Genomic DNA, 17,688 nt, shown 5'->3' on the forward strand with positions numbered 1-17,688 from the left:
TTCATACGGGACCAGCTAAGTTGCATAAAGATGGTGATTGGAGCGTTGGACGGTCGGTTTGTAGATGTTAGTAATAGATCTGCATCAAGAAATAACTCTAAAACCTCTGGTATAGTAAAAAAAGCTTTCTATGATTTCTCCGGATTTTCCTCTGAAAGTGAAATGATTACTGATGACCCTAATGATACATGTTCCGAAGATGATTTTAAGATTGGTAACGCATCAAAGAAGAATACAGTTAAAAATATGACTCTAAAGATACCAAAAGACATTTTTTTAAAAACTGCCAGAACTGCTATTGGGATGGGAATATCTACTAACCAGGCAACAGCACTTATCTCTTTTTTTCTTTGCAATGCCGGTGGAGATATAGAAAATGTAACATTATCCCACAGCTCAACTCACAGGATTTTTGATACAATAATAAGAAATGATGCTGGTGTTCTTAGAGCAAACATAACCAGAATGGTTAAGACGAGCGGCAAACCCATCATTGTGCATTTTGTTAGCAAAATTATCAAAGATTATACGGGTAGCATAGATGAGACAAAAGACCGAATTTGTGTGCTTATAAGGCATGACAATCAGTCCCATCTGTTAGGCGCTCCAGGGTTGGAACACGGCAGTCGTGAGGCTCAGTTCACAGCAATTCAAAATCTATTAGATTCTTTTGATCTAGGGCAGTTCATCCACGGAGTTTGTTTTGATACGACTGCTTCAAACACTGGCTATTTAAAAGGAGCTTGTGCAAGATTAGCTATTTTTCATGGCCGACCATTGCTCTTGTTAGCCTGCCGCCATTATGTAGGAGAGCTCTATATAAAACACTTTTGCAATGAAGTTGCAGTAAACAAATCTGTTGGACCAGAGAATCAACTATTTAAATCTCTAAAGCAGAACTGGCATGGTATTGATGCAAACAACGAGAAGATGCTGTTGAAATTTAATCACCAGAATGTTAAGGGTACCTGGTTGGAGAAGCAGGCTCTATTGGCGCTAAAAACTTGCAAGGACCTGATAGATAAAAACAAGTTAAGAAATAGTCAGGTAAGGTTAAAATAAAGAAATATATTACTTTAAAACAACTTTATACCAAATATATATACCAACTATAAAAATAGAAAAAAGAAACATAAAAGTTTTTAATTAAGTTGTAAATTATATACATTTAGACTTTTGAGAAGCGCAAAGATTATTGTGAACTGGCCGAGCTTGTAGTTAAGTTCCTTGAAGAAGATCAGACAGTTAGGTATAAAATTCACAAAACCGGAGCTATTTCACACGCCAGGTTCATGGCAAAGGCATTGTACTGTATGAAATTCAATTTGCTTCTCCCTAAGATCAAACAGGTTCTTTTTCTGAGTGATTAAAATTGTCAAAGAGATCAACATAATGGCTGAATACATTTCTCTTTTCTAGGCATCGTGGTTTTTGACCTGCGAGTTTTCTGATTCTGCAGCTTTTGAAGTAAAACTTAATTTCCTAAATACTTTTATATTAGTCTCATAATTTAAGAATAATTTGTTTCAAAAAAATACCAACTAAATTGTTTTAGAATAATGACATAAATAAATGACACTTATTACATTAGATGTTAGACGTGTCATTATCAACCTTACTATCTGTATTGCATTATTTTTAACTCACACTCTTAGGATCAACGAAACTATTGGCAGATGTGCCATTACAATGCGTATGAGCCTGCCGCAGAAGTGGTATTAAAATCATGGCGAAACCATGTGTGGTATTTGGATCCATCAACCGTGGTGCTGGCGCTAGCATGTTCTAATAAAGATCACTTTATCGAAATGGAAAAGATGGCAAAAGTTCTTTATTCAACCCAACGGAGTGGCATTAAAAATGTAGGAACGGTTAGAACCAAAACTAAAATCCTTTCTGATAGCAGTTTTTTGTTTGATATAGATCAACCACCAGGTCTTATATCATATATTTCGCCAGATTCCTGGTTAATTTTTGATATCCTAGGTCATACTTCTGAAAAATGTCTATGGATAAAACTCCCTCAGATTTTTTGGAAAGAATTTCCAGGATACAATGAGTTTCAAAGCTTCGTAAAATCTGTCGAAGTTGTTAACGACTCATCAGAACGTGCAGTAAAACTCATTCAAGATAATGTAGAGCGTGCGAAGAGCGAGGAAAAACTTCAGAACCTTCTCCAAATGAAAAACTCTTGGAAAAAGCCATTTAAAAAGACGAAGAATGGATACAAGGAGTCAGTTACAACGCCTGCTCCCTCGCTACTAGCTGTGAGTTAATAATTCAAAACCTTTCCAATATCTCTAATAATTAGAATTACCTTACTGTAGACTCTAAACCTTGAAAATGTATTTAAAAAAAAACTAAATTATGTGATTTTTAGAGATATGTGTCTTAAAGGAAAGAATTTATTATATATATAATAAATATAATAGCAGCTATGGCAGTACTTAGAGTTCTTACTTTAATATCGGAGGTCCGAGGATTGATGCCGGTTTAGTCATATAAACGACATTTACTAGTAAAAAATTTTCCCGCGGTGCTCTGTGATGAGCACTTAAAATTTAATGAGAATTTAAAATAACACACACAAAAACTAAGTAGATATTTTCTGAAATATATCAACACATTTTGATCTAGTTAAATCTACAGCAAAATATTTAAAGTCCTATAACAAATCTTTTAGGGGTAACCATTTTAAGTTTGGCTTTGTTTAATCTTAGGTTCCAATAAAAGTAATTTTTTTAAAAACATCATTTGATACCAATAAGAAGTAAAAAAAAAAAAAAAATTGCACCATGACTGAAAATGACCTCATAGATCAACAAAAAAGCACTTTGAAATAACACAAATGTTGATTTTTCTATCAAAATCAGTGAACGGTAGGCATTGTGTATTTTTTAACTCGAAAAGCACAGTGTTTGGTATGAGAACACATGAAGAGAATATAAATGAAAAAATTAACTGGATTCGACACCAGAATTGATTCGCGCCGTTGTGTTGAAAACTGCTCAATTTTGGTCATAAATTGCCTAGTGCGTAACTTCGAACGACCGGCGCGAATACTTCTAACAGGAAAAACTAAAAAATAAAAAAATTTGACTTATAAATATGACCTCTACGCCACTCATTAGCGACTCCGCATGTAACTTGGTTGTCAAAAAAAAATTATGGGATGGCCTAATATATATATATATATATATATATATATATATATATATATATATATATATATATATATACAGGGTAGGAATCTAAGTTTTTGCCGAGTTATAATTTGTTATATCTATGTGTTTATGTGAGAGAAGTAAATCGTTTGTGTTTCTATGTATTCATAGAATATTCTAACTCTATAATTGCACTTAATAAATGTAAATAAATAATATTCTGGTATTTATTTATTGTGAAAATAAAAAAATGAACATATTTGTTTTATAGGAATTTATTGCCAAGGGTATTGTTTTACGTTTTTTAATTTTTAATTAATGAATTTTAACAGAGAAGACATCGAGAATATAATTAGGAAAACAACTGGGTATTAAAATTTCGAGAGGGTGTTTACGATGTTAAACGTGATGAACGCACTGGTCGTCCATCCCTTGAACTGGACCAGAAGATTGATGTAAATGATCTGCAAGAGAATCGTCATGCAACCACAAGGTTCATTGCCGAGCACCTCCACGTCAGCCACGCAGCAGTCAGAAAAAATCTACTGCAAATGGGTAAACGCTATTTGAGGAACATTTGGGCTACTTATGAATTGACTGAATCTGCCAAAGCTAAAAGAGTGGAAATTTGCAGTCAGCTGTTAGAGATATATGAGAAGCACAATTTCTTACCTGGCCTTGTAACCGTTGACGAGGTATGGATATACTGGGAGAACACTGGCACTCATACTCACAGATCGTGGGTGGGTGCAGGAGATGACCCAGTTACTGAGGTGCGACAAACTTTGACAACAAAAAAGCACTTAGCTACCGTATTTTAAGACAGTAAAGGAATTATTCTCATTGACATCCTACCACGAGGTGAAACAATCACCGCAATTTACTACAGTCACCTCCTAGATAAGCTGAAGGGTGCACTCTGGAGGGAAAGAAGACGACGGACAACAGATGGAAGTGTATTCCTCCAGCAAGACAATGCCCGCCTTCATTCAGCTGCAGTCACCACCAGCAAGTTGCACGAAATTGGTCTAAAACTTTTACTACATCCTCCATACTCCCAGGACCTGGCACCGTCAGATTTTTATTTATTTTTACCCATAAAATGGGCTTTGAAGGGGAAAATGTTCAACAATGCTGCCGAGATTATGCAGGATGTTCAGCTCTGGATCAATGCAAAGCCCCCTGAATTTTTCGCAACTGGCATTGCCAAGCTGCCAGACAGATGGCGAAGATGTATTGAGAGTGATGGTAACTATTTCGAATTCCTTAGAGAGGATAATTAATAAATTTCTTGTTTTATGTTTCGTGATTCTCGTAAGTCGGCAAAAACTTAGTTTCCAATCCTGCATTTATATGTATGTATATATATTTATATATATATATATATATATATATATATACTTTATTATATATATATATATACTTTATTATATATATATATATATACTTTATTATAATATTCTTTATTTTGTATATATATATATATATATATATATATATATACATATACATATATATATATACATATATATTTATATATATATATATATATATATATATATACATATATTTGCATATATTTACAGTAAATGTAGGTTAATAATTTTTCATTTATTAGTTTCGAAAAAGTTTGAAATTATCAATAAAGAAAAATTGGCTAGTCTAAAACTTAAGCATGCTGGAATGAAAACAAAATTTCAATATTTAGATGAGGAGGATGACGTTCCTAGTAATTTGCTTATAATTAACTTTGCTTATTATATAATTACTTTATTCTAGCCAAAATTTATATATCTTGAGCTTCATTCACTTTGTCACATATATCCTATGCAGACAGAATGTCTAAACTAGGTCTATAGAGACTTGAAGAACGAAGAAAGAGATCGGATTTTAGAAGTGTTCAAGATGTTGCATGGGTATTCTATTGTTTTATATAAAATTTTTTTTGAATTAGTCACAAACAAAAGAACAAGAGATCACTCACTAACACTTGTTAAGTATAGATTCAAAACTGTGGTACGACAAAACTTCTTCTCGGAACGTGTTGTCAACCGCTGGAACTCACTTGATAAAAAATACTGTAACAGTCACTTCCCTAAACAGTTTCAAATCAAAACTTGATTTGTTACGTTCTACAAGGATGGGCTTCTTTATGGACTAAAGTTTACGTTAGCTTTTTTGCCAATAAATAAATAAATATATATATATATATATATATATATATATATACATATATATATATATATATATATATATATATATATATATATATATATATATATATATATATATAAATGTATATATGTATATATATGTAAACGCAAGGAAACATATACTTCTATAGAAAGCGTCTTACGCCAACATGTTATTCCTAAGGTGATTCTAACCACAACATTCAGAATTTTTTGTCAATATTGCATGATGGACGAAGGTTTTTTAGCGGAAAGTTTTTTAAAAAACCGTAAAAGCTCAACTTTATAGATCAGAATATTTATTGCTTTCATAATTCAGAATTTTATTACTATTTATTTAATGCTTTATACTGTCTTTATATGTTTCATACTGTCTTTATATTTTTTTGTTGGCTCTTTTAATTACTTAATTTATTTTTGTTTCAATAATCTATTTCTATACGGATTAGCAAAACGGAGTTTACATATATCGACTGATATAGAGAGAATAAGCATGGAGTAGTACACGCATCGACTGATTTAGGGAGAACAAGCAGGAGTTAATAACACGCGGGAGTTAATATCATATCGATGTTAGGGTTATGATAGATAATGTCCTCTTATTAAAGGACATTATCTTACATAACCGAACGGACCGTTTTGGACGTATTTTTACGTCCAAAATTTGGACGTATATTGACTTTTGAACGGACCGTCTTGAACGTCCTCGAACGTACTTTAAACGTCTAAAATAGACGGACGAAAGTCTTTTTATTCGATACGTCCAAAGGACGTCTGAACGGACCGTTTTGGACGTACTATGGACGTTCGCGTGCCCACTGGGTATAAGCATTGGTTAATAATAATAACGTGAGCATTGGTTATTAATAATTGGTAAATAATTGGTTAATATGCACAAATTCAAAACATTTTTCCAACTGCACTTAATTATACTTTTATTAATTTTTTTGAAATCTAAAAATGCTAATTAGTTAATAATTACTACAAAAATCCATTTCACATACAATCATACTTTCCACCGCTTAAATTGCCTTTGAACAGGATTTAATGCAAAATGATTACTGTAAGGAGTTTGAAGATAAGCTACTAGAATTCATAAGTGATATACTATATACTCAATAAAAACATAAAGGATCTCCATTTCGTCTCGCGCTATCTTTATATCAAAAGTTATACAGATTTGACAAGGCAACCATTGAGATATTGTGTCTGCAACCTTCTACTTGCCAAAACAGATCAGTCATAAGTCTGTTCGAGGCCACAACTGATCGAAACTTAATTGAATACATGTGTCCGTTATGCAAAACTTGCTGGTGTCGTGCAGGTCTGCGCATAGAACCAGCAAAAAAACAGAAACTAACAGCAATTTACTGTCCTATTAATAAACTGATAGCAAAAGTCAAGTGGAGCATTACTGTAGCATATCAAATCAGTTTATTAGGAGCTAACCAATGACGGTTGAAACAATTGAGAAAAAGGTCGTGATTTATAAATGTACTATGCATGAATACGTTTGACATCATTTCGAGCTTCAGAATTAGTCGAACAAAACAACAAATTAGGTTTATTAAGTACAATTAAGTTCAGTTATATATATATAGATACATAATAAATGTGTCAGTGATAGTAGGAGAAATTCCCTACCACCAAATCAAAATTACCCTTTTTCAATCAAAATATCCCTCATTATTAATTTTTCTTTCAAACCCGACCTATGGCTTTGCTTAGGCCTCGCAAATAAATATTTTTTTTATAATAACTTTAATGTTTGTCTGTACTATAGCCTAATTCAGTGTCTTTAAGACTTTAGTTTTTTTAGTTATAGAAACTTATAGTTTATAAATCCTTAAATAACCACTATAACAACAACTATGTATAAAAATAATAATAGTACTTATACAATTAGTAATAATTGTTAATTTGGACGAATGTTAAAAATAACAAATTTAATGGTCTACAAATTAGATATATTCTTAAGTATAAATAAACAAATCTTAAAAGTCCTTATAAATAATCAACTTTAATATAAATTTTGAGAATTATGTATTAATAAATATTTTTCTGTTACTTGAAAATTTGTACAATTTATATTTTTTGAAAACAAGATGACCGTACAACATACAGAATTTAAAATGTCCTAAGTAACAGTACGAATTGCACCTCCTAATATCGTGTGCAATCCCGTCCGCTTTCTCTATTCTATCTTTTTACACGACTTCTATCATTAACTCTAATATATCTTCGCTCTTCTTAAACTCACCTTACTCTCGCGATCCGTAGAGCGGGTTATGGACGCTCCTTTTGAAGCTGAACTAGTCTTTGCAGGCTTGGTAGTGAGGCCTCTGTGTTGCAATTAGCCAGAGGAGGATAACTAAAATACCATATGATGCCTGCGTGCAAACTTTGATAAGACTTTCCGCACTTTCTCCGTATAGTGGTAGTGGTACATAACCATGCCCTTTAACATATAAACCTGGCAGGCTTTCAGGAATTTTAAGTGAATCGATCAAACCAATTCCAATAGAATCTAATATAACCGTATCTAATCAACAAATTTTTCGGCTGATCAAATAGTCGGTAAACTGCGAATTGATGGGATTTCTTATCCGGTTTTTTAAACAGATACTAAACAAATACACTAATCACAGTGGTTTCACTTAGATTTATAATAGTATCTCAGATTATTTAAATAATTCTCATTAATTTCCTTAACCCTTTACAGGTCAGTACTAGAACAAATAGAAGAAAAAATTTTATTTTTTATTTAAAGATACATTTTGTGTATCTAAGTAATAATCAATAATTTTTTTTTTGCTGACATAAGTAGTTTTTGAGATATTTTTTGTTGCCATATGGCAACTTTGACCGGTTAGGGTATAAAATTAAATTATTATTTTTAGTTAAATAACAATAACTAGCCAATATAAAAAATAAGTCATCACTAGTTTACTTTAAAATTAGTTTCCAAAAGAAGTTCCTACTTTCTATGAAATTTCTTTCATTGCTTAAACATAAAAAAACTTTGCATTTTAAGCAAGAAATATGAATGGTTTTTTTGCACAATCGACATTAGTTTTTGTTAGTTTGAGGATTTGGCCAGTGTCCAAATTCATCATATCGTATATCATTTTGGGGTGTTGGTACCTGAACTTTGCGACCTCGTGTTTCAGTTAAATCTGAATTAGTTGATAATTTTTTTATCGGTCGGCCAATAGGTCTGTCAACTCGTTTACTTTTCATTATTAAAGCGTTAGCAATTTGACTGCTAAATTGAAGGAGGTTAAGTTGGCTACGCTGAGAAATATTCAACTGGTTAGCATGTCTTCTATACAGCAACCAAGCATTTATCTTACATATATCCATGCAATGAACTAGTACACGTAAGTACCATCTTTTTGTTTTCATGGGTATTCGATATAAGCTAATAAGCATGTCAGCCAAGTCAACACCACCCATTCCAGAATTGTATTCTTTTACAACTTCTGGACAAGGTACTTGAATATATTTCCTATTTTTTTGATCCCATCGTTTGACATTATCAGATGCATTAGCCGAACAATATGTTGAGGTCATATGAACACATTTGTTATCAAACCATCTAAGTAGCAAAAGACCAGAGTTTGCATCTATTTTATAAAAAAAGGATCCCTGACCTTGTTTTTTTAAATCTTTCTCGGAAAGCAGTGGGCACTTTGCAATTCGATTTGTACGAATAGTTGCAGTTGTCAGTATGTCTATTTCTTTAAGTTTGAGACAAAGAGAAAGAGTACAGAACCAATTATCAAAACACAACTTAAAGTTTAAATTTTTAGGTATTTGTTCAGCTAATCTCAAAACAACATTCTCTGCAGAACAATTTTCTCTTCCACTGCTTTTGGCGCCACAATACAAAAAAAAATCATAAATGATCCCACTTGAGCCCGATCGAACAAACATTTTAAAACCCCATTTATGAGGCTTTTTCGGATTATATTGGCGAATGCCACTATGTTTTGTTTTTGCATGTATAATTTGCTCATCAATAGAATGTACTGGTTCTGGCTCTATTTTGAGACAATTATCCCGTACCATCTCTAATATGGGTCTAATTTTGAAAAGTTTATCATTCTTATTATCTGCTTCATCTTTTTTGGAATTGTCAACTACATGAAGATATCTTCTTAAGGCTTTATACCTATTAATTGGCATTACGTCAGCAATTGTATTAATTCTGATTTCATTCATCCAGTACAAAGGATAGTTTGGCAGCTTTAAAATACCCATTAACATTTGCATTCCCATAAACTGTTCCATTTCATTAATACTTGTAATTATTGACTTACCAGAAAGTTGAGTACTATAAAGATTTGTTTGTTCTACAATTAATTCTGTTATTTCTTTTGTCCAGAACTGGGAAAAATAATCAAAAGGTGTAAGTTCAGTAAAATTATCGGGGGCTAATGCAAAATTTTCTCCCATAAATTCTGCACTGATTGGTTGAGGCTTTGTAGATCGCCACCGAAACTCGTGTGGTTTTTTTTTTTTGCTTACTCGCTCAAAATTTGATATATCTTGATCTTTACCTGGACAAATTTTTTCATTATCAGTTTCTTCTTCATCATCACAATCAATAATAGGTTGTCGAACTTCGTTTTCATCATCAGAGGATTCGGAGAGTTCTGACAAATCTGATTCAGAACCAGGCTCAAGTACAAAGTTCACAACATCCTGAACTGTGTATCGGGTTTTTTGATAACGTTGTCTTTCCATAACAACAATTTTCGTAGTTAATTTCTTTTTTATTTTTGATTTATTTAGTCTATATAAATGAAATTATCTACTAGCACTACATATGTATGTGTATATATATATATATATATATATATATATATATATATATATATATATATATATATATAATATATATAATATATATAATATATATAATATATATAATATATATATTATATATATTATATATATATATTTATATACACACGACAAAAAGAGAGAGAGGCAATATAATGAGCATACAAATGATATTGGATTAAACTTCCCTTATAATAGAAAACTAAAGTAGAAAACTAAAGTATATCTAAAATAAGATTTGATACAAAATATATCCATGACTGGACAAAGTTGCCGTATGGCAACAAAATAATTTTTATAAAGTTATGCATCATAGAGTCAAAGCTTATAAAAAACAAATGATGTAAAAATACAGAGTAACTTCTTATAATTAACATTCACTATAAATATAATAATCAACTAAAAGTTCTGACACCACTTGATGGCCTGAAATAGTTACCCATTTTATTCCAAAAAATGTGGCGACAATCTAGGCATTGGTTCTCATAAAAAATGCCACTAAACTGCAATCTTTGTTTACTAATTGCGTTAGCATAGTCTAAATACTGTATTAAACCAAGAACATCCGGGCTAGTTAAAAAATTATAGAATTAAAATAACCTTAAACTATTTGTTGCCATACGGCAACCCTGACCTGTAAAGGGTTAAATTTTCAGTTTTATTTTATTTCAATAATTTTTCCTGTAAAATGTAATTATCCCTTACTGTGTTTTTAGTGATTGATTTTTCCTCAAAACAGGAAATTTCCCGCCTAAATAACATCACTAAGCAGACTTTAATAAACGCTATCGGCAGACTTATTAAACGTAACAAGCAGAGTTAATAAACGATAAACTTCCATTTAATGTTATAAAGAACTTTGTCAGGTGTAATAAACTTAGTCGGGTTTAACTCTAAATCTTTCTTTTAATTAATGTTCTTCAACTTAAGTCTTACGTAATGTCATAATAAAAAAAGCTGTCTAGGGAGTCATCCCGCACCGACCTTCAATATTTTTAGTAAGAGATAGAAAAATAATTAAAAACATGTAGAAAAAACTATACCTTTTGTTTACTTTATAAAGCTATAAAAAAATATCACTTTTATAAATAACTTTAAAAAACGGTTTGGTATACGTTGCTAAGTCAAGGATTGAATATTAGTACCATAAATAGTATTTCGAATACCTTTAAAAGTGTTACGTCAATACCATAGTTAGAAAAAGTTTTAAAAAACATTTGATGATTTAAATAACGGATTGAAATACGTAAAAAAGCGTTTAAAAATGCATCTTTACAACAAAATATAAACATAACTTTGCGAGTGTCTTCTAAATTTTCAATTATTCAATTTTAAATAAGTCCATTTGTTGTTGTAATCTATGAATTATAGAACAGTTACTTTGTACTTGTTATTTGTTTTGCGATTTTCAAGTTGCCACAACCTAATTTAGTATATCTCAGATCTCAAAGAGATAAGGTTAATGAAAAAATCAGGCTACCAAATATATCTACTAGACATGGAAGAAACAGTAAGACAGGTTAAAGCAGTGAAACGTAAAATAAAAGATATTGCCTCTTTAGAAAAAGAAAAAATTTGATTAAATCATATTAATTCACAGGTTCAAGTTGAAAATATCGAAGATAATGTTTATGAATCAGTAAGGCATGAATTAGATCAAGAAACTTTTCCTGAAAAAGTTAAAGATGGTAATAAAAAATCCTCAAAAGACAGCTCCAATAAAGTCAAACTATAACCTTCCCCATTTGCTTCTTTTAAACAAAATTACATGAAGATCCCTAATACAGCACTAGCATTGTATCTGCTTTCCTTCAAGATTTGATCAAATCAAACGACTTGACTTTAATAATAGCTAGTTTAGCATGTGATCCTAAGAAAATTTGGAGAGCCAGACAAGAGGTTATGGTTAAAACTATAATTTTTTCAGAAAAACTAATTGTTGAAGCTCCTATCAAAGGCATATTTACAGATGGAAAAGATTCTACTCTAATTTTGATTGTCGAAGAACAGAAAAGCATGAGAACATAAGTGTAACTTCTGAACCAGATGGAAGCAGTTTGACCCATTACACACCTTCAAAGAGTTCAAACATACAAGTTAAAGAAGCTGCACTTGGTCTTTATAGCTGGATGATTCCTTGAGAAATTGATCAAATTGTAATTGTAATTGGATCAGATACTACAAATGCAATTACTAAATCTGGTAACAACGGCGTATTATTAACTCAACTGGAGAAACTTGTTGGAAAAAAATGTTTCTGATTAGTTTGCATGTTACATACCAACGAGCTACCTTTAAGACACCTTATTGCAAATCTTGGTAAAACTATAAACTCCAAGGATGGATTTAGAGGGCCTCTAGGCAAACTATTATCTAAAGAAAATCAATTTAAAGTTTGAACCGATTAGACAGATTGAACCTTTAATTAAAACCATTAATTGACATTTAAAGACTGTCATGTCATGCGATGCTTCACTAAGCTACAAGTTAGTTTTTTGTCTTGGATCAGGTATCTTGAATCATTCACTTGTCAACAGAAAATGTGGTAATCTTTGCTATCGCAGGTGGCTCACAACTGGTACAGCAATTACATTAGTAAACATGGGTTGGATGGCGATATTAAAAAAAATCTGTGCAATCTAATCAATAAGCATACATATAACATTATCTCCAATGATTCTTTAGAATGATATTGCTCTGACTGTATTTCTGAAAATATACCATTTAGTACCCTTTCCGATCATGAACTTAAACTTACACTTTCATGCAAGAATCTTCCATTAAAGCTATTAAAATCTCTTGAGTCACCTGCTCACCTAAAAAGTCTATATAGAGATATGAATAATGTATATAATCCAACTATTAATTGTAAATATGTTGATGTTACTGAATTCAATAATTCTTTAAATCCTGATACTGATATATATCTTCATCTCAATATTGCTTCCTTGCCACAACATATCGACGATCTCCGTAGCCTAATTGGCACTCTTAACACTTCCCCTATGGTGATAGGAATTACTGAATCAAATTTATATATAAAAGACTTAAATATATTTGATATTTCCATAAATGAATTTAACACTGAACATTGCCCTACTGAGTCAAAAAAAGGTGGGGCTCTTCTTTATCTAAGCTCTAATTATAACTATGTAGTACGTGATGATGTTATAATCTATGCCTCGAAATTTCTTGAATCAGTTTTTGTTGAAACTATCAACCCTCAAAAATCCAATACTTTAATTGGCTGCATATATCGTCATCCAACTTTAGATCCAAAACAATTCATTGCAAACCATTTAACACCTTTACTTGAGAAATTAAGTTATGGAAAAAAAAAACATTATATTAATGGGTGATTTCAACATGGACTTAATCAATTATAGAGAATCTCCTATTGTTTCTAATTATCTTCAAACATTATGCTTTTGCTCGCTTCTTCCATCCATTATACTTTCAACACGTATAACCACAAAAACCAAAACTCTCATTGATAATATTTTTATAAACTCCTATTCTCCTGACACAATCTCTGGCAATCTAACAGTTTCTATTTCAGTTTCTCTGTATTCCTGGTATTACACCTAAAAAAAAAAAAATATAAAAATCTCTAGAAGATGCTTTAAAAACTTTGATACTGACACCTTTATACAAGATATATCTAGTACAAACTGGAAGGTGCAAATAAAAGACGTCGATTTAAATAAAACAATGATAAGTTTTTTAAATACATTCGTAAAAGTTCTAGACAGGCATGCTCCATACAAAGTGTTAACAAAAAAACAAATTAAACTTAAATCTAAACCATAGATAACCGCTGGTATTCTTAAATCCATCTCAACCAAAAATGTTATTTATAAAAAATTTGTTAAATCAAACAATACTAATACGAGTAATCTACTCTTTGATAAGTTTAGGTTATATAGAAATAAAATAAGCAACTTACTTAAACAATCCAAAAAACTATATTACATTTCCTTTTTCAACAACAACCTAAACAGCATTAAGAGAACTTGGAAAGGAATAAAAGAAATTATCAAAATCAGACCTACTATATACAATAACTCTTTCAACCTCAAAATAAATGATAAAGTCATCTCTAATCCAACCACAATTGCTAGTATTTTTAACAATTACTTTGCTACTATCCAAGAGAATCTAATAAACAAAAAAATGATCTCTAAATATGATTTTAGAGACTTTCTAAAAAATCCTAATGAATGTTCTTTTTTCTTTAAGCCAGTGACTGAAGTTGAGGTATCGAGTCTCATTATGAAACTTCAAAACAAAAAAAGTCTGGGCCCAAACAGCCTTCCCACATTTATTCCTAAGCTTATTACAAACATAATCTCAAAGCCACTATACATAGTTATGAATAACTCATTTAGAAATGGAATTTTCCCAGATCTCCTTAAGATAGCTAAAGTGACACCAATACATAAAAAAGGTTCTCTACTGGATTACTCTAATTATCGCCCAACCTCTCTTCTCTCAAATATAAGCAAACCATTTAAGAAAGCTCTGCATAATAGACTTTACAACTTTCTGGAGAAATTCAAGTGTCTATATAAAAATCAGTATGGGTTTAGAAACAATCATTCAACAACTCATGCACTAATTGATATAACTGAAAAAATTAGAACAGCTTTGGACAATAAATTGTTTGCATGTGGTGTTTTTGTTGATCTACAGAAAGCCTTTGATACAGTTGATCATTCCATTCTTATCAGAAAGTTGGAGTACTATGGTATTAGAAGCACAACACTCCAATGGTTTTCTTCTTATCTTTAAAATAGAACTCAATTTGTTTCTATTAATGGGATAGAATCTGAATTAATAAAATCAACCAATGGTGTCCCACAAGGCTCTGTATTAGAACCATTACTTTTCTCTTCTCTTTATCCACTGCTTACCACTTTGCTGATGACACCAATCTGCTTTTATAAAACAAATCACTTAAAAAGATAAACAAAAATATTAACCATGCCTAAGCGAATCTACTCCAGTGGCTTCTATCTAATAAATTATCACTTAATTCCGAAAAAGCTGAAATTATTCTCTTTAAATCAAGTCAAACAAAAATTATAAAGCACCTGAATATCAGATTAAGTGGTGAAAAAATAGATACTGTGAATTTTATCAAGTATCTTGGTATCAAAATTGATTCTAATTTAAGTTTTGCATCCCATCTTCAAGACTTAGCACTGAAACTAAGCAGGTCCAATGGTATGTTGGCCAAAGTTCAACATTATCTTAATCTTGAAACGCTTCTTAACATATATCATGTGGTTTTTGAGTCTCATCTTAGATACGCTTGTCAAATATAGGGACAAACTCAATCTCTAACACTTAAAAGATTATCTCACCTTTATAATAAAGCCCTAAAAATAATCTATTTTCAGCATTTTAACTCTGACCCAAATATTCTCAACTACCTATCAATGATACTTAAGTTAAAAGACCTTATTCAACACTCCAACTGTTTATTTGTTTGGAAACAGCAACCTAAAACCTTACCTCCTCCATTTACTGATTTTTTTACTTATAAAAAAAATACTCGTTACCAACTTTGATCAGCTAAAAGCTTCAAATTATCTATACCAAAACATAGAACTGTTTGTTATGGACATGAATCGATTAAATATCAGAGCATATGCACATGGAATAGTCTCCCCTCACAGTTAAAATCTCTCCCTACATTTTGCAAATTCAAATACAGTGTATTTAATTTTTTATTAAACAAGTATTCTTCCTAATTTCTAAGCTACTCTACTGCTAACTATCTACTATCCATCTTGACCTTATTCACTTCAATGCTGGTCTATAACTACTAATAGTTGATCCTTTATAAAATTCTTTTCTACTGCTTTCTTCATTTCAATGCTGATTTATTACTACTAATACTTGCTCTTTCTTAACTTTTTCTCAAATTAATATCATTATTCTATTTCCAACTCTCACTATTATAAATACTGCTATTTTTCAATATTGTTATTATTATTATTGTTGCTATTGTTGTTATTATTACTATTAATATTATTGTTATCATTAGTATTATTATTATTATTATTATTATTATTATCATTATTATTATTATTATTAGAATTATTATCTTTATCATTTGTATTATTATTATTTGGATTATTATTACCAATAACTGAAGTTTTTATTATTATTGCCTATTATTATTACCGATACTTATATTACTACCTTATTTACAATGTTGTTACTGTATATTATTATAATCTACTTCTCTTTTTTTGCTATATTTTAATATAAAAGTCTTTATTCTAGATAGATGTATAAAAGAAATTTGAATTATGTCCTAAATTATCGAACTTCTTACTTAATTATTATTCCAAAAGTTTTTCGTTTAAGTATTGTACTGTTTTAGTTTTTTTGTGTGTGTGTGTTTTTTGTGTTTTTTTTTTTGTTTTTTTGTGTTTTTGTTTTTTAGTTTGGTTTTTTAGTTTCTTATTATGGTGTTTACTTAAAATTAGTACTTGTACTATATGTAAATATTCCATGAAGTGTAAAATCTATTTCAGAATACATTTAATAGGACTCTTACCCCGTTAAAAGCAAAAATTAAATTTGCATGTAAAATCTTTTTTGTATTGGAAAGAAAAGTTGCCTCTTTAATGCGAGACGTAACTAAGCACATTTTTAACTTAAGTATCTCTATATTGTCTTATGGTCAACTAATTTTTAACGGTGTTATCATGTTTTTTAGAAATTTTTAAATCTTCTAACGTTTTTAGAACTTTTAAAAAACTTTTTAAAAAATTCTCTCTTTCGTATATTATGTTATATAATATCTTTATCTACGTTATGTATATAATATGTATACCCCTTTAAAAATGTTTTACTTTATATTCTAGAAAATTGGAAAAGAAAAAAAATTAAGTGTGTAAACAAAAGGATTTGAAACCAACGCGAAGCACTTCAATCACTTTGGCATTCTATAATATCATCTTTTAACACTGTTTAATAGACAAAAACTTATTATTCATTTATTAAACTTTATAAAAAAATGCTATAATTAAAACTATATAGATACTGCTGCAATAAAGTTTTTAAGTAAAAGTAAATCTGCAAAATTTGATATTATTTATATAACTTAAAGTTTACATGTTACAGAGTGTCTGTCAATGTTTAAAGGTGGATTTCCCTGATCCACTAACTGTTTTCTTCAATTTAATTTAAAGTTGCTAAAACTCAAATTCAGAAATACCAGACTTGGATTCTTTTGGAAAAAAACACTTTAAAATAGTAAAAATGTAATCAATTAAAGAACCCGCATTTGAAGTGTTAAGATAAGTATTTATAAAACTATTTGCTTAATAAAATTTTATATTAGTTGTGCAATATAAAACTTACTTAAACTAGGTAGATTTCCTGAAAAGACATTATCCCTAGCTTTTCCAAACTTTCATCTAACAACTCTGATTACCGGGCACATCTGGTTTTAAACTCGGAATCAA

The 17,688-nt window shown here is 30.4% G+C and overlaps 1 protein-coding gene across 1 annotated transcript; it reads right to left on the reverse strand.

The window, feature by feature from the left end:
• Positions 1 to 8,425: 8,425 nt before the first annotated feature.
• On the reverse strand, positions 8,426 to 10,105 carry LOC136079431 (piggyBac transposable element-derived protein 3-like). The gene has a single exon (XM_065795169.1). The coding sequence runs from the start codon at positions 10,103 to 10,105 to the stop codon at positions 8,426 to 8,428; it is 1,680 nt and encodes a 559-aa protein (XP_065651241.1).
• Between the last annotated feature and the right edge of the window lie 7,583 nt (positions 10,106 to 17,688).

The sequence above is a fragment of the Hydra vulgaris genome, chromosome 04 (genome assembly GCF_038396675.1).
Source record: "Hydra vulgaris chromosome 04, alternate assembly HydraT2T_AEP".
NCBI lineage: Eukaryota > Metazoa > Cnidaria > Hydrozoa > Anthoathecata > Hydridae > Hydra > Hydra vulgaris.

What these genes read in the sequence shown, in the direction of transcription:
- LOC136079431 (XM_065795169.1), bottom strand. Translation starts at nt 10,105, where the DNA reads ATGGAAAGACAACGTTATCAAAAAACCCGATACACAGTTCAGGATGTT.